We start from the raw sequence: 22,820 nt of genomic DNA on the forward strand, positions 1-22,820 counted from the left end.
CCAAAGCTATACTATTTGAAAGTAACGAAGAATCTGGATGACTGGTTGGCTTTGTGTCATGGCCCTGAAGTGGGAAATTTTCCTGTGGATGCATAAAGGACCCGTCAGTTGGCCTGGATAGCCGTGGCCATAAGAGTTACCTTACGCCACCTTCACTTTCAATATAATCTAATCTATTGGAAAGCGTTAGTTTGACTTTAGTTACATTTGAATGGATATTCTTCTTTTTATAAGATTTTCTGTGTAGCTCAAATATCTCAAAGTTGTTATAGAATCGCCAAAAGTGGCACAGATTTGCGAAAGTGGTTTCACTAGCAACAACTCCTAAGAACATGCCAAGATCACCAAAAGAACGCCAAATTATAAGAATGGCCATACCCAATTTACCAGCCTCGACTTCACCTTAGGGGCTTTGTGAGTTCGCCCTCAAAACGTCCACTTGAGGACTTGCTCAGAATTTAGAGATTTGTCCAGCCGAGGCGCACTTGCGCCTCGGCTCAATCACATGTGCGCATTTTTCTCAATTTTTCCTATTTTCACGCATCACCGTGGCATTACTAGGACTTCTGGAACATTAAAATGCGTGAACAAACATTTTTATGTCATTTGCGAGCAAAAATCGGAGAAAAAATGTCACAATTGATAAACGTATAAAGTCATTATAAAAGCGTCCAAACATGAACTAACAGCGCAGTGCTGCCATCTCTCTTAAAGAAACCTTCAAATCAGAGCAAGGCATTTTTTAAGCTATTCCCTCATATCAGAGTTAAGATTCTCAATTGAACCAACCTTGAATGCGGCTGGCAGAAAAATACACGAAGCGCACAATAAATCACTAATAGAGTGAAAAAATTAGGCTAAAAATATGACACTGGCACAAGCAAAAGGGTTAAAAATCGCCCTCACGAAAATCGTGGAAAAAACACTCGCGTTATTCAATTTGCTGACGCACTCTCATATTTCAATATTATGTCCATTGAAAAAAATTTACTTTTGCATAAATCCCGAACAAATCAATGCGAAAATCACAAAAAACCTCGGAGAAAAACTTGCACTTTGCACACGCGAAGGAATCGAGAGCTCGAAGCAAGCGAAAGAGTGATAAAAAGTGTGGCTGTGTGTTAGCGAACGCGCGACCGCTTTGTTTTACACTCTCTCGCACGGCGCTTGTGCACTGAGCGTGCAGCGAGACAGCAAAAAACTAAGCGACGCGCGTTCGCTCACACACAGCCACACTTTTTATCACTCTTTCACTCGCTTCTTTCGACATGATAATTCCCGTTCAGCGCAATGGGAATTTATTCTTTCATGCAAATGATTTTTTGCACCCATTTTTTGAGGAGATTTGGAGCCTGCTCTAACTAATGCACACATAAAAGTCTCACATCCGCTAACGCACACAAAAATTACCATCTGGAAAATGGTGTGTAGGAAAGTATAATTTAAAAATAAATAATATAAAAAATATAGCTATATGTATATGTATGAAGCGCTGCTTACGGGAACAGTTGGATTGTTGATGGAATGTGGAAACAGAAAAAGGAAAGAGAGACAGGGACAGCGAGAAGAAGCCAACAAAGCCAGAAAAGCCAACAAGAGAAAGAGGGAAGAAAAAAAAGAACAGCAGAAGACGGAAAGGTGAGAAAGGACTCTCAAAACGCAGAGCATGTGACATAAAATACGGAAGCAATACGAATAATCCATGTGACGAATCGGAAGGACACCGCACATCGCAGCGACAGGGGGCAAAGCGGGAGGACAAGACCGGGCAGCAGGGAAAAAACGGTCCCACACACCCCAGCGCAGAGAGAAACCCGCGGCCATGCAGCCGGGCAGTCAGGCGCGGCAGATGAACCCCTCGCTTTATTGGATTAGGAGGGAAGGTTCGAAGACTTAGGGCATCGCGAATGTAGAATTTTATTGTACCCAACCCCAGGCTACATCTTCAGACCGATAGCGATGGAAAACGCCACGATCGCTCTGGCCTTTCTGGTGCGGATCGCTGAAGGAGAGAACTCGCGCTCTCCCAGGAATTTAATTATCTGCTGCATAAGCGCTGGACATCGGCAAAGAACGTGGATATTGTCCTCAATGTATTCCAGACAGTATCGGCAGGTGTCACTCGATACCAGTTCCAGTTGGTGCTTAAGTGGAATAAAAAAAGTGGAATGCATAATGAGTCCGTTCAATGGCCTGAATGCTGTTGACGCCACACCTCACATCTAATCTAAACTAATCTACTTCCATTATCTGGTGAAACACAGCTTTACATCGTTATGAGACATGATAAATTTTGCAATAAAGTTTTTCTATATGTCGATAGAAGACCAGTTTTCGACTTGAAAAAAATTAAATAATATTACTTGTTGGATAAATGTACCATTTAATCCAGTAAAATTGATTTATTTACCCTTAAACAGAATACTTTCTAACAATCCGAGTAGTAGACTGATAAATTTATAAAATAGAATAGAATATAATAATTTTTTGCTTATAAAAACATGCTTTTGTGAACATAGATTGCGTTCACCGATGTCTGAGTGTTGACGATTATCCTCGATAGCAAAACTGTGGTTAAGCTCTTTCTCAGATTATACAATCTATATTTGCCTAGATAGATAGATAGATAGATAGATATACAATAATTTCTTCATTTCTAAGTACTGGGGAGCGGAAATTTGCGGTTGGTGGCCTTTATCTTCCCCAAGTTCTGCAGACTTTACGATTTCGTGTAGGTTCCTCCAATCGTTCTGATGTTAATATTACTAAAATAGACAATTTCGGATAACTTCTTTATATTTCTAAATACTTGACTGTCGTATAAGCAGTTTGAGCTTAATGTGACATATGCCACTGCAACTTGAAAGCGATTTCGTTACGATTGCGCAGGCAGTCAGAAGCGCATGCGTGAGTTTTTGTGCTGTGCCGGAATACTGAATGGTGGCGTGTCTGCTTTATCTTCTCTTAGCTCTCCATAAATTATCTTCTGGGTCCGTAATTGTCGAGTCAATAGATAAGAAATAGAATACAAACATTCTGGTTGTTGGCGATTGAAACAATTAACTAATGATAAAAGCGGGAAGTGAAGTTGAGTTCTCACAGATAAGTGTTCCTTAATCATCTGGTGAAATCTTGAGGAAAAAAGCTCAGATACAATTTCATACACTACCATACCATCAGCGTGATATAGGTATATATGACTTTGACAAGAAAATAGTAATGTAAGCATAGTGTTGAGTCCTTCTAGAGCTAATCAAATTTAACTACAAAAAAAATCAAATCTCCAGCAACGAGATCGCAACCAGCAAAGTGGGTCATTGCCATAACTATGAGAAAATCCAATTAGATATGCGAAAATAAAAACAACCAATTGTTAAGCCATTTCGAATTAGAATAATGTGCTTATTTGATCAAACTGTAACATCTAAAAAACAAGGAAACCCAATGATAATAAGTGACTCTAATCTCTTTCTCTCAAATAATCAGAGAGAGAGAGAGATATCTTGTTGGTGTACACTATGTGCATGATTTCTGGGAAAAGGAGGAGAAAGCAAAACATGTAATAAGCGAACGTTTATGCTCAGCTGGGCGCCACCAACTCGAAATGTGGCCAACTCTACCAATCCTATTTAATCTAAAAATTTCAAACCGCCATAACTCAGGATCTATAGCAGTGACGAAAAAGTGTAACCCCATTTTGGAAACGTCTCCAACTCATCTATTAAAGTATCGAAAAATTACTTTCAAAATAGAATAACCTTGGAACAAAATTATTCATTTTAAAATTTTAAAAATATTATTTTTGACATTAGCGTTTCTGGCGATGGTCTGATAAACTTGTGTTGTATTAATTAGTTGTAGAATTTTGCAAGAGCTTTCCAACGTACCCAAAATTATTCAGATCGGATAAATAGAACCAAAGTTATTGCGTATTTGATATGAAAACTTTAAAACGTCATAACTCTGTTTCTATTGCATCGGTGAAAACACTAGGACCAATTTTTAGTGACGACCTGACCTGGACTTTAACATACTAAAATCTTATTAAAATACAATCTAGTTGCCGAGATACAGGTACGCACAGATTTTTTTTCAAGTAACAGTTCGTTGGAAAGGTCTCGACCTCAGCTACAACATATTGAAATTTAAAGAAAAATTATGATTTCATTTTCGAGGTATTCGTCTTTGAAATTTCGAAAATGGTGTTTCCGACTTTAGCGCCTTTAGCGGTGGTCTTACCAAGTTATGGTGTACAGGTTGGAGATTGCATTTTACGAGATCGTTCCATTGAATACAAAATCATTCCAATCGGTAAAATAGAAGCAGAGCTATGGCCATTTTATTTTCGAAAATTGAAACTCCTATATATAGAGTCCGGAAGGTCCTAGATCCTTAAGTGGCGATTCATTGGAGAGGTCTTTAGGTCATCTATAGCATACCAGAATTTGAGCCAGATCCATGCCATAGCACCTGAACAATTGAGGAAAGTATATTTAGGGGGTGTTCAAAATGGCGGACGGAGGGGTGGGAGTTGGATTTGACATCACCAAGTTCAGCGGCAATAGGATTTTTGGCCTTTGGTGAAAACCGTATGCCCATATCTCTTACCGTTTAGGCGCTACGAGTATATTTACGAGGGACCGACCGACGGACGGCACCCAAAAAAAGTAACCCCACTCAATTTCATCATGTTTCGTGATGTTAAGTCTCCCTGATGTCATTTTGATGTATTTTGTGAGTTTTTTTGCGCGAATATAAGGATCAGCGGGCTTTGCCCAGCTGGAATGTGACTAAGGCTAGTAACAGCGTTTTAATCAGGGTTTTAATAGAAACCTTTCCATTCGCCATAACTCGGGTTCTATGGCAGTGACAAAAAACTATAACCACATTTTGGAAGCGTCTTGAACTGGACTATTAAATAATTTTCTTTTTTTTCTTTAATAAAATGACCTTTAAAAATGGGGGTCATTTTTTATTGTTTCTATTCGTCGATCCCTTGTAAATATACTCGTAGCGCCTAAACGGTAAGAGATATCGACATGTGGTTTCCACCAAAGCTCAAAAATCCCACTGCCGCTAGAACTTGGTGATGTCAAATCCAACTCCCACCCCTCCGTTCGCCATTTTGAACACCCACAAAATACACTCAATTGTTCAGGTGCTATTGCATGGATCTGGCTCAAATTCTGGTATGCTATAGATGACCTAAAGACCTCTCCAATCAATCGCCACTTAAGGATCTAGGATCTTCTGGACCCTAGCTATAAGAGTTCAAATTTAAAAATTAAATTGACCATAGCTCTGCTTCCTTTTTACCGATTGTAATTATTTTTCTCCATTGCTGATTGGAATGCCATCTCCCACCTGAACACCATAACTTGGTAGGACCACCACTAGGAGCATTTAAAACAAAAAACCATTTTCTAAATTCCTAAATCGAATAACTCTAAAAATATGTTATGCGTTCTTTTTTTAAATCTTAATATGTTATAGCTGAGGTCGAGACCTTTGCAACGATATTCTACTTGTGGGCCTGATGTTTCAAAAGCGGGAGATATGGAAGGTCTATAGTATCAGTATCAAGGATTATACCAAATTTCAAGTTTTTTTGCGCGATTAGAAGTACAACTGTGCATATTCTAATAATTCAAGTTGTACTCATTATTACTTATTGGGTCACGGCTCTTCTATTTTAATAATTTTAGTCCCATAATAAAATACAAATACGTTTTGAAATTTATACTCAAATCAATGTGATCAACTAATTCTTAGTAAACGTAGTGAGATAATTCCCTACCTCTCTTATTGGATCAATTTTTTAGGTTCTCCAAAGCCCATATTTTCATATAATAGATGGTGTTAGTGTATGTGTATAGTGTGATCTCGTTGCAGATGAAACACTTTCATTATATCTTTATCGGACCATTTTACCATTGTTAATACCAGAACTAAAAGTTCAATTTTTCCGTAGATTTTTATCTTCAGCTTTATTAAAATGGCTGTGTGGCATACGCAATAATCTCAGATATTTTTAGTCGTTCGTTTTTTTTATGATTGGCGCAAAGAACGAAGTTATTTTTTTCACTCTATTTTTGAATAAAAAAAATTCCAAATCATTAATCTCCGAAAAATCAGAGCCAAATATGAGCCTCTTTATGCCGTGTCGGCTTTAATATAAATGCAGCATTTATATTAAAGCTAGTCTGACATGGACTAAAAAGTCGGCTCAAACTGCGCGGTGGCGCATGCGTGTGGGCTGTCAAATTCTCACACACATCCTCACTGAACGTCATTCGCAACTGCGCGTCAGGTTGCGACATGATTCTATTTCAGTTTAAGCGCGTGTGTCCCGGTATCAACGCCATGGACTAAAATAAAGCCGAATATTGTTAAATGCTACATTAATGATAAATCCAGCATTTAACTTGGCCCGGCATAAAGAGGCTCTATGTTGCAATCTGAAAACTGACAGTTAGTAATTTGAATGCATTTCAAAGATTTTCACTGTGAAAAAGTGAGCCGTAGCGCCAAGATTGTCCTTCTCAACTAAGAAAATCATATCTGAATGTGTATTTTAATTGTCTGGACTTTATAATCTCGCTTTTGGAATAAAATTATTTAATGTATTACTTATCAAAATTGTGACAATTATATATTTTTTAATTTTTTAAAACTTGGTTGGTGGTAATATATATTTTACCTGTCTGTAACCGGTGAGTAATATATCCAAAGTCAATTTGAATATTGATAGTAACTTAATCGATAGTAAATTTTTTAATCTATGAAATTGTTATGCAGTTATATTGTTAAATTCAAATTTTGCAATATCCGAATGCTGAAATATACTATTACAATTATATAAAATATAAAATTTGTAAATTTTGGTGCAGCACAACGCTTTTTACAGATTCTAAAGATATGGCACAACCTCTTGTGTGTAAGTCAAAGTCTTCAGGTAGTATGGCTCATCTACTTGAACGACATATTTCGCGCAGACTTTCGAAAAGTCGGACACGTGTAGTAGAACCTACAGTATCCCAGGTTCATTGGAGTCGACTGGTAAACTTACATATTCAAACAATATGTAAAGCAAATTTTCTGTAAATGTATTCACTTTCAGGGTAATTGTATATGGTCATCTGATGAAGGTCGCAATCTGCAACTACAAGAAGTTAACCTACATGAACTAACGTCCACTGAACGCAGGATGTTACAACGAGTAGCAATAAGAAAACTACATGACCTAAATTTCGGGATGCCTTTAACATTAGAAGAGGTTGGGGTTCCGAGCGCCAAAGAAAATTCCAAGCGTCGAATACAACTGATAAAGCGTAAATCTCTAACAACAAGCTTTTTCGACTCTGGGAAAAAGAAAGACGCGCACGCCACTATATTTGGTGTTGCACTTGAGAATTGCCTGCTAAATGAGGTACCTTTAATATACGAGGAAAAACATAACCCATTAATAATATTGGTATGAATGGTTTTTTTAGAGTTTCGAATTGATACAATTATTGAAGTTTAATAAATGAGCAGATCGAAAATGAGTGAATTTAGTTGCAAATCAAGTACCATATTTGTTGCATGATCCTACAGTAATAAAAATTTGACAGTTTTTGCTTGTTATGATGGTTTTAATGATTCCAATTTATCATTGTGTAACAAAACCTGTTCCTTTTACTTTTAAAGTCTTTAATGCTTTGCAAAACTATAAATATGTGCTGTTTTGAAGTGAAATAACCATTATCTTAATAAAAAAGTATAACATCTTCCTCACCTCATGTCTACTTTCTAACTTAACTTTACCATATATATATATATATGGTATATATATATATATATATATTTATATTATATATATATAATATTATATATATATATATATTTATATATATATATATATATAAGGTAAGTAGGTATATATACGGTAATACGGGTATATATAAGGTAAATATAAGGTATATATATATATACCTTATATTCACTTAATCAGATTTTTCTGATTTTTCTGAAACCCTTATAAAGTCGAAATAACAAATAAAAATCAACAGGACAATTATCCTGAAGATACCTTGGATTCATTTAAACCCTATTGAGAACTCAAAACAAACATAAGTGTAAAAAAATTAAAAAGTTACTTAAGTGGCTCTATTTAATTTGAATAGCCGTTTATGCATAGTTTTGGTTTTAGTATCACAAATCGGTTAAGGATTAGGCCGAATCCTTTCAGACTCAGCATAATAATTTCTTACTAATGTAGAAAGATTCGTGAAAAACTTCAGACCTCTAGCTTCACGTGAAAATTCGCAGCACATCGTTATGTCTCGGAGCCTCGAGTGGCTCTATTTAATTTGGAGTAACTGCATATATTTATATACTTTTTAGGGAAAATTAAAATCTAATCATATACAATTATATATACATACATATATATTTTTTTAAGGCGAACGTGTTAACTCCGCCTCAGGTTCATTCAGACCCATGCGAAATCTTCCCACCGTTCAACATGATGAAAAGCTGTCGTCATATGAATCAGGATACATCACACCGCGTTCCGTTTGTTGTTCGAGCGTGCTGTGATCATCTCCGTGTTTATGGTTTATCTACTGTTGGTCTTTTTCGTATTTCACCGGCACGCCGTCGCGTACATCAACTCAAGGAAGACTGGCAACAAGGTGGAGTTGTTCTAGGATCATCACACTGTCCTCATGATGTGGCCACATTGCTAAAAGAATTCTTGCGCGACTTACCTGAACCATTATTATGTACTAGATTAGCTACTGCTTTTTTGTCTACGCAACAAATTCGAAACAGGCACTTGCAACTGGAAGCACTAACTTATCTTTTGGCTCTATTGCCACCGCCACATAGTGACACATTACGTGTTCTTCTAAGTTTCCTTGCTGAAGTAGCTGATGCAGCTAATGATGCTCCCGGTAGACCTGGTAACCGTATGAACAGTGCTAATCTTGCCACTGTGTTCGCGCCAAATGTACTACGAATAACACAGGTAAATTCGATTTCCAATCAGTTAATCATCTGAACCAAACAATGAGAATTTTTATATCGTACATACATATAAAAGTTCTTTATTAACTACAATAGTTGTACTACTATTAAAACAAAGCTACATAAAATTCCCAATAATATTCCACTTATTTTCTGAGCAACCCTCTATCGTCAAGTATATTCTTTTAGGAGGTGGGATTTACATCACAGCTACTATATGTTATCGTTCGAGGTTCCCAAAATCATCAAAAGCAAAAACTAAATATGAGGAATTACGTGTTCAGAAGATACCAAATTCAAAATTACATTTTTTTGCCGTCCTTCCGTAGTTTTGGCCGTCCATCTGTCCGTTGATCGTCATAAACGGTCTTCTAGCTCTTGGTAAGCGAGATCGGTATACAGTATGCATTACAGGTTCTACAGGTGTTATGGTTAATCTTATTATGTTGTAGTTGATATCACAACCTAACTAACGAGTCCCTACAAAGTTTCAAGACCCTTTTGGACTTTTTACATATTGTAACGATCTAGGTAACCAATACCCTGAAACTTGAGACTCTCCTGACCAGAGCTAGCGAAGGCGAAGGCATTTCAGTTGACTGAAATAACCGAAAGTAAACGCATCATCTCACTCTTATTTCACGAGTTTATTTAACCCTCAATTACATGCCCTTAGGCACTAAAATTCATTGTTTAGGGCACTACTCCCTGTCTAGGCGGTGCAGTTATACTCATCTGAAGGCGCCGTGTCTCTTTATGCGTAGTTAATATTGATGATCACGAACACCGGCTAGTAAATTCATATTTTTATTACTTAGCGTTTACAGTGGACTTATTAGTACAATATACATATTTTATATTAGCTATTGCCTATCGTGATGCATGTGCGTGTGTACTGCTCGAAGCAAACAATGTGTGATCGGTGTAATCGATGTGGGCGAGCCCCTTCACCATTTGGCTGTATTATTACTGTAGTTTTGGTCTTAGGAATAAGACAGATGGAGTCACAGAAAATCAGCTGTATCGACCAAAGTTCTTCACATCCAAAGATGTGAAGAACGAAAAAGGGGAAAGAATGCGTGGGCCAGAGAGTCAGCATTGCTGACCAAAGGAATATTTAAACTTCCTCACTCAGTGTAGGGATTGCCATAGGTCAGCGCCTTAGACCGTACGGCCGCCGGTTCTAAAAATCAAGAACTCCTTTTTTCGGACGGTGGTCCGATGCCTTCGATGTCACTTGCAGTGGTGTGGCTGCCTATCTGGGACCAAACGGTGCCGTTGGTTGGATCCGCGGCGACTGTTTCATAATCTGGGGTTCTCGTAAGTGCCGAGGTCATTATCTAGGGAGCGGCAGCAACGCCGCATGTCTCATCAGCCCTCAGATATTACCGCTCATGCGCGAATTTGGCCGGGTCGCGGCTTCTGTGACGTACATCAGGTGCGTCTATCGTACTCGTAACGTGCAATATTCGGTGTGAGACGCGGGCTGTAAGCAGTCCGTGAGTAACGCAGCTACCGTCTTAGATGATGGCGCAGCGCGGCGATGACTACTTCAGTGGAGACTCCTCACAACACGGCTGGACTGAACCTCACCCTCCTTATGCAATGCAAAATGGCTCGTTTCTAGGTCGCATCGGAGCATCGACAGAGGACGGAGGGCTTTCCATACTACGTATCCACTTCCACACGAAACCTGACTAGCATTTGCGTAGGCTGGTTATTTCATATTGTTTTTTTTTGGCTAGAAATGGTTAATATGGATGAAAACGGAATGGTTAGAAATATCCTTAACTCAGCTTCACTCAAAGAACGTTTAGGAGGCGAGTTTTTTTTGTGAATTGTCTTGCACTGTGTCCATGTATATTGAAAGGTGGCCGTCAGAACAATTTATGGTTCTAACCATAAGTGATTCTGACTATAGTCGGCAAACTGACAATGTGCCATTGTAAAACAAAAACTTGTCTCGAATATCTCTTAAAAAGGAGAAGGCTGTGTTCCTCAACGGGACGTTAAAGCCACCTAAGTACTGTGTGTTTCAGGCTTTGTATAGTCTTCTTCGTTCTTGTCACCCGTCCATAGAACAGAATATACGATGCCACTTCCATGAGTGCAAACATTTCTTTTTTGGTTTGTATGTAGTCAAATGACAAAGCAAAAGCATTAGAATATGACTTAGAGGCTTAAAATTTATTTATGCAGTAGCTGTCTCACTTTGTCACTCATGTTGGAATGGTGCGGTATATTATTTTCCTTCTCAATATCAACTGTTTCTCTTCTGTCTGGTCACTCCTCGCTGCACTCCAACGAACTGACACTTTTGTCCTCATTTTCTGCACTAAGTGCAATTGAACCTAAATATCTCCATACCTGAAGAAAGAGTAAAATTCCTCCAAAACGTAATACAAAATAAAACAGTGAATTTGAAAGTGGCCATTCCGTCTTTCAAATCAAAAGTTTTCTGTGAAGAGGGATTGCTATGGACCGTACTTGTACTACTCATGTGGGAATCTCTTACGATACTTACGACAGCTGGGATCAATATTACTGAAGTTGAAGAAAAAAAAAGTTTCCTTGGCTCTGAAGCAAGAATATATAAAGATCAATTGCTCTAAAACAAAAGTTATGGGAGACATTATTGGAACGAAATTGTTATTTCTGTATGTCTATCAATGAGCAGGGAAAATCCCAATTCAGAGGCTCCATGATTAAGACATCGGGGAGACAAGTGGTTGGAAACATTTTTTTTTTTAATAACTGTCTTGCTTTGGGTGAAGAAAGCGGAAGACAGGAAGGGTGCAGTTTTAACTGCTTAAACTATCTTTTTATGTTAAAAATGTTTACACAATTTTTTTTTATTTCTATTCCACATTGCCTTCTCTGATGTTGGCTACAACAAAAATTAGAGTAAATCCCGTCTCCTCTACGCTATGTCACATAAAATCACACCGAAATTACACATCCTTATGAATTCTTACATTCTAAAATTTGTGTTCGGATAGCCTAGATTTTAAACAAAAACAAGAAACAGCCATTTATTCTTTGATGATTTATAGTTACAGGAAGATGCAGAAGCTTGCATAAACTCCGTAAACGTTATGCGCACGTTGATCGATCACCAAGGAATTCTGTTCCGTGTAAAAGCATCTATAATGGACCAAGTATATTTACAAATGATGGAAACTCACGGACAAGTTTTAGATCAACATTGTGAGTGGCGGGCAGCAAAGGGTTCTGAGCGGCAACGCATGCCTACATCTTTATCGACATGTAAAGCTGGTGTATTATCAGCAACATTAAATCTCCCTGTGCAGTCCTTACACATGGACGATGACTTCAAAGACATCCCTTTTATTGAAGACAGCAGTGACACGGTAACAGGAAATCTATCACTTGCTGCCAGTCGTTCATTTCAAAACTCTCGCGCTACTTTGATGCTATCTAAAACGGAAGACGTAGTCACTCGGCGCTATAAACGTCGTGAAATCATTTCCAGTGCGGCACACAAGTAATAAGATCTCAGCAACAAAAATGCACAGTTTGTAGTAAAGGTAATATTTTAACATTTAGAGATATACCAAAACGTTATTTTTTAATGCAGAAAAAGAACGGGATAGGTATAATTTAGCTAATAATGAGCTAGGCCCTGCAAACATTTTGAAATATGACAAACTATTTGCATCTAGACGCCATTATATACAAGATATACCGCCATAACTGTTGTCATATTTTTAATAAAATAGGAAAATTCTAATGCGATATCGTTCTAGAACAAGAATAGTGGACTTGTTTTGGTTTTTGTGTCGTGTTGGTGAAAGAATGCGATAATTTACAGACAACAAGACCATATAAAAAAGCGTTGCGTTTTTCTGTGCGGCTAAATTTAAGGCAAAACTTAATTGAAGAAAACTCTCTTCCTAAGCACAAAATTCGGATTAGGTTCAAGTTAGACGCAAAATCCAAGTACCCAGCATTCAGATGGCTGTAGATAGTAAAGTGAATGTAATAATACGAAGAAGCTAGAATTTTGGAGATATTTGAAAATTGTTCAAATTTTTAATATTCCTTAATCTAAACTTTATCCGGAATTAAATCGGACGTGATGAAAATAAATAATAATAATAATTATTTATTATATGTACGCTCGAGTTCTTTACATTCCGGATTCCCCACCAATTAGGGCCTCGAGCGGCGGCTGCCGCCGACATTCATTACAGGAAATGGAAAGGAAGTCTCACCACAAATGTACCCGAAGAAGTAGTGTTTCAGGCAAAGTGGAGAAATAAATCTTGGCTTGTGTAATTTTGTTTTGTGACAATTGATAGTATGTAAACGGACTAATTTTTACTGCTCACATAACAAGGTTTCAAGGAACAACCAAAGAACTCTCCAAAACGTTTCTTTCAACCTTATTTCATATTTCTAAGATTGGTCATTTTTTTAATTGATAGTTTTTTTATCGTTCTGCTCTGGGTTGAACATTTCCGAAATCCGAATATACAGTAGCGAAAATTAGATAAGCACACCTACGAAATTTTGGTCATTTTTCCTAATGGTGCTAAAAATTCGATATTCCTTTCAATTTTTGAGATAACTACCTTAAGACAAAAAATAATGGGAATTTAATGATCTTTCAAATGGCGTTGAGATCATGGCGATATCTCAATTCGGGGCTGAGATATTGCAAAATGCAGAGAGATGTGCGTATAAGGACAGAGAAAATTACGTTTGGACACTGTCTATTTTTCTCTAAATCCTTGTTATAATCATAAAACTGCCTCGAATTGAGATATCGCCATGATCTCAACGCCATTTGAAAGATCATTAAATTCTCATTATTTTTTGTCTTAAAGTTATCTCAAAAATTGAAAGGAATATCGAATTTTTAGCACCATTAGGAAAAATGGCCAAAATTTCATAGGTGTAATAAATTAATTTTAACTATTGTATATATGAAATTTGAAATTATTGAATCCGAATCGTTACTTTTGAATTTTGATAAGAGAATTTTCGAATTTCAGTGTAATGACGCAATCTCCATGTAACAGCTTTATTTTTTTCATACAAAGATCGAACTCATGGGGCAGCAGAGAATATTGTGCCCGGACGACGTAGTGGCAACTTTCGTCGGGCCCCCAACAGTCCTAATCCACGTGGCTGTTCAGAAGTAGGTTGATCAGTAACCAGAAGTTCATCGGCTACAGCTTCATTCAGATCTTCAGGCGAATCGTCTTCGATTTCTAATGGTGATTCTGTAAATAAAGGTCTCTCGCTCTGTGATTTCACTTTAAAAGTTTAATTCTCACCAGACGTGCTAGAATTGAGGCCAAACTGGCGACGAGCGATGAGCGGATTTACCTTCCGGTTGGCGAATACATTTTGAGTAGCACCCTTAGAGCGCTCTGCGGAATGAACGTGGATACGAGGTCGATTTTTCAGTCGATGAATACCGCTTTGACTAGTAGTACTCTCTTGAATGGAAGACACCTACAGTAATAGGAACCTCTTTAATAGTAGAAATGCACATAAATATTTCTATTCTTTTTTTGTATTATGATAAAAAAAAATTATTTCATGGTTTTGCTTTCCTATACATGGACATACAACCCTTAAAATCCTGTGTGATAATCATGATTAGTCAAAATCTAAATCGTTGATTTAGATCAATGCTAGAAAAGTTATGCTTATTTGTGAAAAATCAGTCGGCTAAACAGTTCTGCAATAAAACCGTAATGAATTGGCCAAACTGACCAACTTATTTGCAGAGAATTCTTGTCGACGCATTCTAGTATTAACGCAAATATTAACGGGATGATCAGGCTACTTGAATGAGTAAGTAGTTTTGCATAGATCCAATTTATTTATATTCTTCTTACCGTGCTACTGATAACTATTTTTTCCGTATGATGCGCATCATTATCTTCTTGATTTTCAGATGTTTCGATAGGAAGTGTTGTGGTACGTAACAGAAGACTTTTTCTAGGCGAAAGGAAACGACTAGGCAAGGCAACTCGTGGTTTAGTAGTAGTAGTAGTAGATGACTCTTCGGAGAGAGCTGTAGTAGGCCTTGATCGTGAGCGACTACTAAAAGTGGCCCTTTGACGCGGTGCTTTCGTAGAAGTCTCCCCCGTAAACACTGTTTCCGTGGTATGACGTAAATTGAAGCGATTGCGGGCTGAAATATTATTAAATACTTAATACTTTAAAGTAAAGGAGTTAATGATGAAAAGATTTTCTCTCTCTCTCTCTCTCTTTGCCATGAGTATTGATATTTTCCTTTCTAGTCCTTTTTATATAATTTTTTCTTCTGTAGTCCTCTGTCTACTTTTATGGCCCCTACTCAAGTAGAAGTCATAAAAAAGATTATGGTAACAAATGTGAACTTGTGTACATTCCAATCAGATACACTTTGCTTAAAAGGTACTCGAATGGAATATGTCACGCCAGTTTATGATCTTGGTAGAAATTACACGTCGTATGCACAACCACAAGCAATGAAGATGTTTCATTATATGCATTCATATTTCATTATATGACCTAACTTGCAAAATCTGTGTTGGTATATATAATAAGCGAATTTTTGGAAGAATTGATTTCATCGCAAATATTGGAAAACACCTAGGTCTATTTAACTAAGTCTATCAGATTTAAATTATTGAGTGAGAGAGAATTCAGAATTGCACGGTGGCTGTCTCGAGATGTTAGAGTCGGCCGCTGACAAAGCAGGAAGCAAAATACACGATACGCGTAGGGAAGAAAGAGATATTCGTGGACAAATCACAAGTGCTGTGTTTTTACCATAAATATGCAAACTTACTTCTAATACCACGGGTTCCGAATGACGGTCGTTCAAAAACAGTTGTTGTCGATGGCTCTGTGGTACTAAAAGTTCGACCAAACGAGTTGGCTCGACTAGCAGGAGGCTTTCCAGCTCCATATCGACTCTTGGCAGGAATCACATCTGTTGTGGATGTCGTTGTTACCGGTCGAAGTTTGAAACGGTTTCGTGATGCAGCAGGGCGTGATTCAACAACCACTTCTGTTGTACGTTGTGTAACTGTTGTTGTGGTAGCTTCCGTCGTAGTTTCGGCCTCCGTAGTAACTTCTATTGTTGTTTCATCCTCCTCTGTCGTAGTATTCGTAATTTCAGCAGCCATCATTTCATTCTGTAGGATTACATAAAGATCAAAAGCGACCTTTTCCATTGGATCATCATTGGATGGCGTAGCATACAGATTACGATTATCCGCTGTATTAAATGTGTCGCTATCAACCAAATCAAGGCTGGGATGCTTTACCTACAAAAATTATTTTTACAATAACATTTTTTTAGAATGCATCTATGCAGGAATAATGTAGAACATAACGTTTAAAAATAGAAACAAAAACCTTGAACCTAGAGGTGCTATAGACACTATTTGGTAATGGAAATTATTTTTGTTCTCAAATCAACCGAGTCTTGCCTTTCGTTGAAAACAACATTCATTGGAATACTCCCTGGAACATTGGCATGTTCCATATACATTCCTATACGGGGTTTTACTCAGGGCCCAATGGGTGTTCAACTGTCCAAGAATCATCCAAAAGCAAATACTATTGCTGGACTGTGTTATAATTTGGGGATTAATGTGGAAGTAGATTACAAACTTTTCTAGAAGTCTCAGGCAAAATTTGAAAGTTTTTGGAACTGGTGTACAGATTTGAGGCGTATTATCTCCCCCTCATTTTCAACATCGCGTAGCATCTGGATTTAGAGTGCCACAGAATTTCGGCATCTCCGTGCATCTCGACTGCACCTCGAGTGCAGCATCGAGTGCAAAAATTATTAAGATCGGATAAAAAGAAAAAGTAGTTATAGCGTATGTAAAATAAAAACTTCAAACCATTATAACTCGGGTTAAAAATTATAACCAAGTTTTAGAGGCGTCCTGACCTGGACTACAACATACTAAAGTTTAAAGAAAATTTATGATCAATTTGCCAAGATACAGGCGATCGAAGGTTTTTCAATATGGCGGCATTTGTTATGACGTCACAGACTAATGGTGAATATGGCCTACTGAAGAGCGTCGAGATACATCTTTCGGTGAAGAAATGATCGAAATCGGTTGGTAAACAGCGGAGATATGGGCTGGTAAAGGTGTTAACTTTGACCTTCCATATCTCCGCTCCTAAGAGCGGCTATGGCTCAGTGGTCAATGCGTTTGACTCTCGACGCTACAGTCATGTGCTCAAATCCCACCGATTGCAAAAATGTTTGAACACAGCAGAGTGCAATAAAAAAGCCTTTTAATGGGCAAAAGAGCAACCCAAGCGGATGCTGCTGTTGAATGTTCCAGATGAAACATACGCTTCACTGAAATTGTCTTGCGCTCTGTCTCTGTATATAAGAGATGGTGTTAGAAACCAAAAGTGGGTGGTAGGCAACTGACATTTGCCGCCGTGAAACAAAACACGTCAACAAAGGTGACATCGTCACTGAAAGATCTCCGGGACTAAATATACAGATACCGGGGATGGAAGAGACGAAGCTTCGGAGCATTCTGCTTACCGCGAGAGGCAGTAATGCACCGGTAGACCGTAAAACTCTAGCCACAAAATCTCATTGCGGGCTTCCAGCAACCCAAATGTGATCGACTGATCCCTTAAGGCGGCCACAATAGACCAAAAAATATAGTCGCAGTGGCAGGGAAAGGGGACGAATAGACGACACCCTTCCCCAACCCGCAAAAACTAAATCTAATCTAATCTCCGCTCCTAATGAATTGGGCCCTAAAAGCAACGGTTCGTTGGAAAGGTCTCGACCTCAGCTACAATATATTAAAGATTTAAAGAAAATTTATAATTTCGTTTTCGAGGTATTCGTTTTCGAGGTATTCGTTTTCAAAATTTCGAAAATGGTGTTTCATGGTGTTGTTTATGGTGTTCAGGTTGGAGATTGCATTTTACGATACCGTTCTATTGAATACAAAATCATTCTGATCGGTTAATTATAAGCAGAGCTATGGCCATTTTAATTTTTGAAATTTGAACTCTTATATCTTGGGTCCGGAAGGTCCTAGATCCTTAAGTGGCAGTTCATTGGAAAGGTCTTGAGGCCAGCTATACCATACTAAAATGTGGGCCAGATCCATGTCATAGAGACTGATCAAATGAAGAAAGTGTATTTTTGGGGTGTTCAAAATGGCGGACGGAGGGGTGGGCGGTTGGATTTGACAAAAAAAAAATGTTCATAACCACTTCATACTTTTAACCTTTGCCGCAAACCGCATGTCGATATCTCTTACCGTTTAGGCCCCATAAGCCCAATTGTCACGACGGATAGACCGACGCACGGACGGACGAAATAACAAACAGACACGAAAATAAAAAAAGTGTCCTCCCTAATTTTTGTCATATTTCCACATTTTACCGTTACCTGAGTTGTTTGGAGTTTTTTTTTGCGGGGTTCGATTTTTTGCGCGATTACAGATATTAGTAGTGATGTATATCACAGCTAATAAAACATCTAGGTCTGCTAACGCAGTAATATAGTTTTATATAGTAATATTCAGGCTCCTTACGACTGGAAAATGCCAATTTTTCACTGAACTCACCTTTACAACGGCGATCTCTGAGCTTTTATTAGATTCCCCGTGACGCGGCGGGAATCGTGTGCTAGATGGAAGGCGCTCTTTTTCGCCTTTAGACAGACTGTTACCCATCTCAAACGGTTTGGTAGTACGCTCAATGGTCTGGTAACGATTGCGTGTTGTTGTGCGATTAGCATCCTCATCATCATCATAGTAGTAATACACATACTCATACTCGTAATCTACTCCATTCGGCGCCGTCTTGATCTGAATCCGTGATTTTGGCGTAGTAAGTGGAGCCACCTCAGCTTGTCGTTTGTACTCAATACTTTTAGCCACGTCTTCACCAATCACGGCGCTTAAATGTTCAGATAGTTCAGGTTTTTCATGTGCTGTCAGACTACTAAGATCAGGAGGAGTGGCTGTGGCAATTGTAATTAACAGTACACTCCATATTACGTGCCTGAAATTGACATATGGTTATTCATAAAAAAAATATCACAGATACAGAGAAGATAAAGTAGAAAACCTGCTTGAACAAAACTGTATGATATGTTAAAACATAAAAACGAACTTGATTGAGTTTTCGACCACCGATGAGCATGAAAATGAAAAAAAGATATGCGGTCAAGGAAGCTTGTTTTCATATAAGCTCTTTCACCAACTTACTGACCCTTGTTGGGGTCTGCCCCAGGACCTACACAGTCCGAATTACAGAAAAAAATAATATTGTGAGAACACTTATATTTTAACGGACAGCGTCGTACCCTCTCAAGAACCGCAAAATCTATTCGTCTCTCTCTTTCTCAAAATCATAACTACACACATGCTAGAATGAATCATTATAAGTTTGTGGGCCTAACTATGAAGCATAATTGCGAAAAGTGTTTCTATAAATTTGCAACTATCCTAATGGTGAAAACACAGCATTTGTTATTTGAAAATTGGTCGAGTACGTCATCTGTTCATCTCTCTCTTCACCACTCGTATCGTGTATTTTCCTTCTACGTCAAACTGTAATACTGTCAGCGGGCGACTCTGAATATTGTCGCAAGAAGACAGTATTAGAGTTTGACGTAGAAGGAAAATACACGATACGAGTGGTGAAGAAAGAGATGAACAGATGACGTACTCGACCAATTTTCAAATAACAAATGCTGTGTTTTCACCATAATATACAAAACTGGAAGCTTCAGGCAAAAAACGTATTGTAAATATTGCAAAATGCAAAATTTGTGTGTATATAGTCTATAGTCTTCATCAATGGAATGGAAAATAAATATCTAGTAACAGCAGTTTCAGGAATTAACAATGTATCAGTTTGTTCCTGTAGACTACGTGTTTAATTCTGTTTCAATTGAATTTTTATAAAGTCTGAGATCAGTTATTCTCTAAACTAAAACATCGGTATTAGTTTGTGAATAATCCTACACAATGTAAAAAGCAAGTTTTAACTAACTTGTTTATTTTTCAATGCATTAGTTAATTTCTTTCTCTTTCTGCTGACGTTTTACGAAAATGTCGAAAAATAGCGGATCCTTGTTTCCGGTCAGCTGGGCGTCACCAACTCGAAATGTGACCAACTCGACCAACCCTGTTTTGATAGAAAAATTTCAAACCGCCATAACTCTTGTTCTATAGCACTGACAAAAAAGTATGACCACATTTTGGAAACGTCTCAAACTGTTTTATTGAGGTATTGACTTCTAAATTTTGAAAATACTTAACATTAGCGCCTCTGTCGGTGGTCTGAAAAACTTCTGTTTTTCTAATGAGTTATAGAGTTTTGCAAGAACTTTCCAACAAGCCCAAAATCGTCCCAAAATTGCCTCATGAAAATTCCATTACCAGATTGTTTCGCCAGAGCCTAGAGATTATGTGGAACTATTTTTTATTGAGTAAAGTTTTTGAGTGATGTTTGTTTTTATTTTGGGTGGGCAATAACTATAGACAAACTATGGAAATTTCACTGTTTATCAAAGAAAAAAATTTCAAAAACGATAATTTTTCATAAATTTGCAACAGAATTTAGGACAATCCCTCATAAATATTTGTTCAGATAAGTTATTATTTAAAGAAGTCCATATGACGAAGTGCATAGATCTTCATTTCAGATGTTCATTGATAAGGCGGAAGGTATGGTGGAAATCAGAGAGATCATTCTCAATAAATTAATCTCTACCGCAATAGCAAGCAATTTTTTCCTTCAAATTTCTATAGCCCAAAATTTCTCTATTTGCATTTATAAAATAGTGTTTCACTGTAAAGGTTTTAAATTGGAATGACAAATTTTAATTAAAAAATGAAAGTGAGAATTCTGGCCACAAAAGCAGATTAATGTCGGAAAAGGAAAAACAATTTCTGAATTTAAAGGTTTCAAGAAGTTAAAAGAAATTTAGGGAATAATGCTTTCCGCCTGTTAAGGCCCTAAAAAGATATAGAAACAAGTAATAATCTAAATAACTTTACTAATAATTGTAATTCATTATTACAATTCATACCACAATAATTACACTTAATGTGCTACGTAAACCTGATGAAGAAGACTCCAATTAATTCAATTCAACTTATTATTTATGGCAAAATTTAGGGCCAACCCTCTTACAAATTTACCAAAGAAAACAAGCTAAGTAAGCTAAGAACGAAGGAATTATGAAATAAAAGAAGAAACACAACATACACAATAAATGTGAAAAGAAAAGCAGAAAAAGAGACTAAAAAGTGAAAAAAAAACTTGATAAAGCCTAATGAGAATGATCAGCCTGAAAGAAAATCTTGATACTCCCTACAGTTTCGCGCGCCCCACGCGCTCATAATTAGTCATTATGAGAAAGAAATTTTAGTTATCCAATTGAGTTTTCGTCAATTTTTTTAGTTAATGTTTTGAAAAAAAAAAACCGAACTTCAACTCTATGCTTTTTTATATAAATAAAAATCTCTTGCTTACAATTGTGAATAAATGTGAGGTTTCATATAATGTGAATAACCTGACAAGATATTTCATGAAATGGTAATTTAAAATTCTAATGGTGAAAACACAGCACTTGTAATTTGTCCACGATCATCTATTTCTTCCCCACGTGTATCATGTATTTTCCTTCCTACTCACACAGTGGCTGTCTCGATATGTTAGAGTCGGCCGCTGACAGAGTAGGAAGGAAAATACACGATACGCGTGGAGAAGAAAGAGATATTCGTGGACAAATTACAAATGCTGTGTTTTCACCATAAGTTACTAAATAATTTACGTGCATCTAAAGTATAAACTCATTCGCAAAGTACTATCAGTGAACTTTGAAAAACTTTTTCGTCAATATATTTGTAAGTAATTGTCTCTGTCATGCAAATATTATCACTAATAGTCTTGCAAGAGTTTTGAAATCAACTCAAGTCTCAATGAAATTATTCAAATATGTTCTGACAGATCTAGAAATTACAAGTGAATCACATACTCCCAAGTATACTTACAAAAACATCTGCGATTCATATATAGCCATTATTTTTAGCACTTTCACTTTTGTATCTTATTTCACCTCGTCACACCTTTCAAGAGGCGACCTCACTCTTTGTTACGAAAAGAGAGAATAACTCTAAATCCGTGTCAGACAAGAAACCCGTTGACCTTTCAATGCACACGAGTCCGGAGCGCGTTTTGCTGCAAATGTATTTCACATTGAGAAAAGCGCTTCATGGGACAGGGTGACGTCAGCCAGTATTGACGACACCCTGTACCCATTTGCATCTTTATACTTTCTTTTCGATCACTCGCCCCACCCTCCCCACAAACGCCACACGATAACTTTTCCCGGAAACTGACGCTTCCGCCACTCTCACTGACAGAGCTTCAAGCTCTCATGGTACAAGTGATTCACCTTTCACTCTGTGTTCCAAAATAACTTGTCGACTCGCTTGGAGGGGCTTTAAGTACCCTGAAAAATGCCCCCTTTAGCGCACAAAATGCCATAATCACATACCACGTGGATACAACGGATGGTAAATGCTTAAATGTTCGTTAAGGTATTTTGAGGTTATATCTCAGTTAAGGTAATAAAGAGATTGATGAAATAAATTGGAATACAATATACGGAAATAAGTTCCTTCAGGAACATGTTACCAGCATTACCACATATAATAATAATTAAATTTTCAGTTACTGTTTTTAGCAACATTTATCATCACAATGATGAGGTTGCGGCTCAATTTGTTTAGTAGATCACAGTGTGACAGTTGGAAAATGGAGAG

At 37.4% G+C, this 22,820-nt stretch overlaps 2 protein-coding genes across 7 annotated transcripts; one reads left to right on the forward strand and one right to left on the reverse strand.

The window, feature by feature from the left end:
• The first annotated feature begins 2,730 nt into the window (after positions 1–2,730).
• LOC132257032 (rho GTPase-activating protein 6) lies at positions 2,731–14,180 on the forward strand. 4 transcript variants are annotated; one of them, XM_059753716.1, is made up of 7 exons: positions 2,733–3,190; positions 6,891–6,937; positions 6,996–7,059; positions 7,121–7,429; positions 8,444–9,010; positions 12,063–12,557; positions 14,076–14,180. In XM_059753716.1, the coding sequence occupies exons 4-6, from the start codon at positions 7,208–7,210 to the stop codon at positions 12,516–12,518; spliced, it is 1,245 nt and encodes a 414-aa protein (XP_059609699.1). In that variant the 5' UTR covers positions 2,733–3,190; positions 6,891–6,937; positions 6,996–7,059; positions 7,121–7,207; the 3' UTR covers positions 12,519–12,557; positions 14,076–14,180. The 4 variants fall into 4 exon arrangements, with proteins under 4 accessions (XP_059609696.1, XP_059609698.1, XP_059609699.1 ...); XM_059753713.1 differs by having other exon boundaries at positions 2,731–3,190; positions 6,891–7,059; XM_059753715.1 differs by having other exon boundaries at positions 2,731–3,190; positions 6,908–7,059.
• LOC132257031 (mucin-2) lies at positions 14,083–22,233 on the reverse strand. Of its 3 annotated transcripts, none has more exons than XM_059753711.1 (6): positions 22,047–22,233; positions 18,603–19,041; positions 15,824–16,172; positions 14,883–15,181; positions 14,313–14,493; positions 14,083–14,258 (listed from the first exon to the last, which is right to left on the reverse strand). In XM_059753711.1, the coding sequence occupies exons 1-6, from the start codon at positions 22,073–22,075 to the stop codon at positions 14,083–14,085; spliced, it is 1,473 nt and encodes a 490-aa protein (XP_059609694.1). In that variant the 5' UTR covers positions 22,076–22,233. The 3 variants fall into 3 exon arrangements, with proteins under 3 accessions (XP_059609694.1, XP_059609693.1, XP_059609692.1); XM_059753710.1 differs by having other exon boundaries at positions 14,083–14,246; positions 15,824–16,304; XM_059753709.1 differs by having other exon boundaries at positions 15,824–16,304.
• Between the last annotated feature and the right edge of the window lie 587 nt (positions 22,234–22,820).

This window comes from Phlebotomus argentipes, unplaced genomic scaffold (assembly GCF_947086385.1).
Source record: "Phlebotomus argentipes unplaced genomic scaffold, Phlebotomus argentipes genome assembly contig_75, whole genome shotgun sequence".
NCBI classification, from domain to species: Eukaryota; Metazoa; Arthropoda; class Insecta; order Diptera; family Psychodidae; genus Phlebotomus; species Phlebotomus argentipes.

Coding starts and splice junctions, on each gene's coding strand:
- LOC132257032 (XM_059753713.1), top strand. CDS start 6,919: ATGGCACAACCTCTTGTGTGTAAGTCAAAGTCTTCAGGTAGTATGGCT. Junction 7,430..8,443: donor AGAATTGCCTGCTAAATGAG/GTACCTTTAATA, acceptor TATTTTTTTAAG/GCGAACGTGTTAACTCCGCC. Junction 9,011..12,062: donor ATGTACTACGAATAACACAG/GTAAATTCGATT, acceptor GATGATTTATAG/TTACAGGAAGATGCAGAAGC.
- LOC132257031 (XM_059753709.1), bottom strand. CDS start 22,075: ATGGCTATATATGAATCGCAGATGTTTTT. Junction 19,042..22,046: donor TATGAATCGCAGATGTTTTT/GTAAGTATACTT, acceptor TGTCAATTTCAG/GCACGTAATATGGAGTGTAC. Junction 15,182..15,823: donor CGGAACCCGTGGTATTAGAA/GTAAGTTTGCAT, acceptor ATAATATTTCAG/CCCGCAATCGCTTCAATTTA.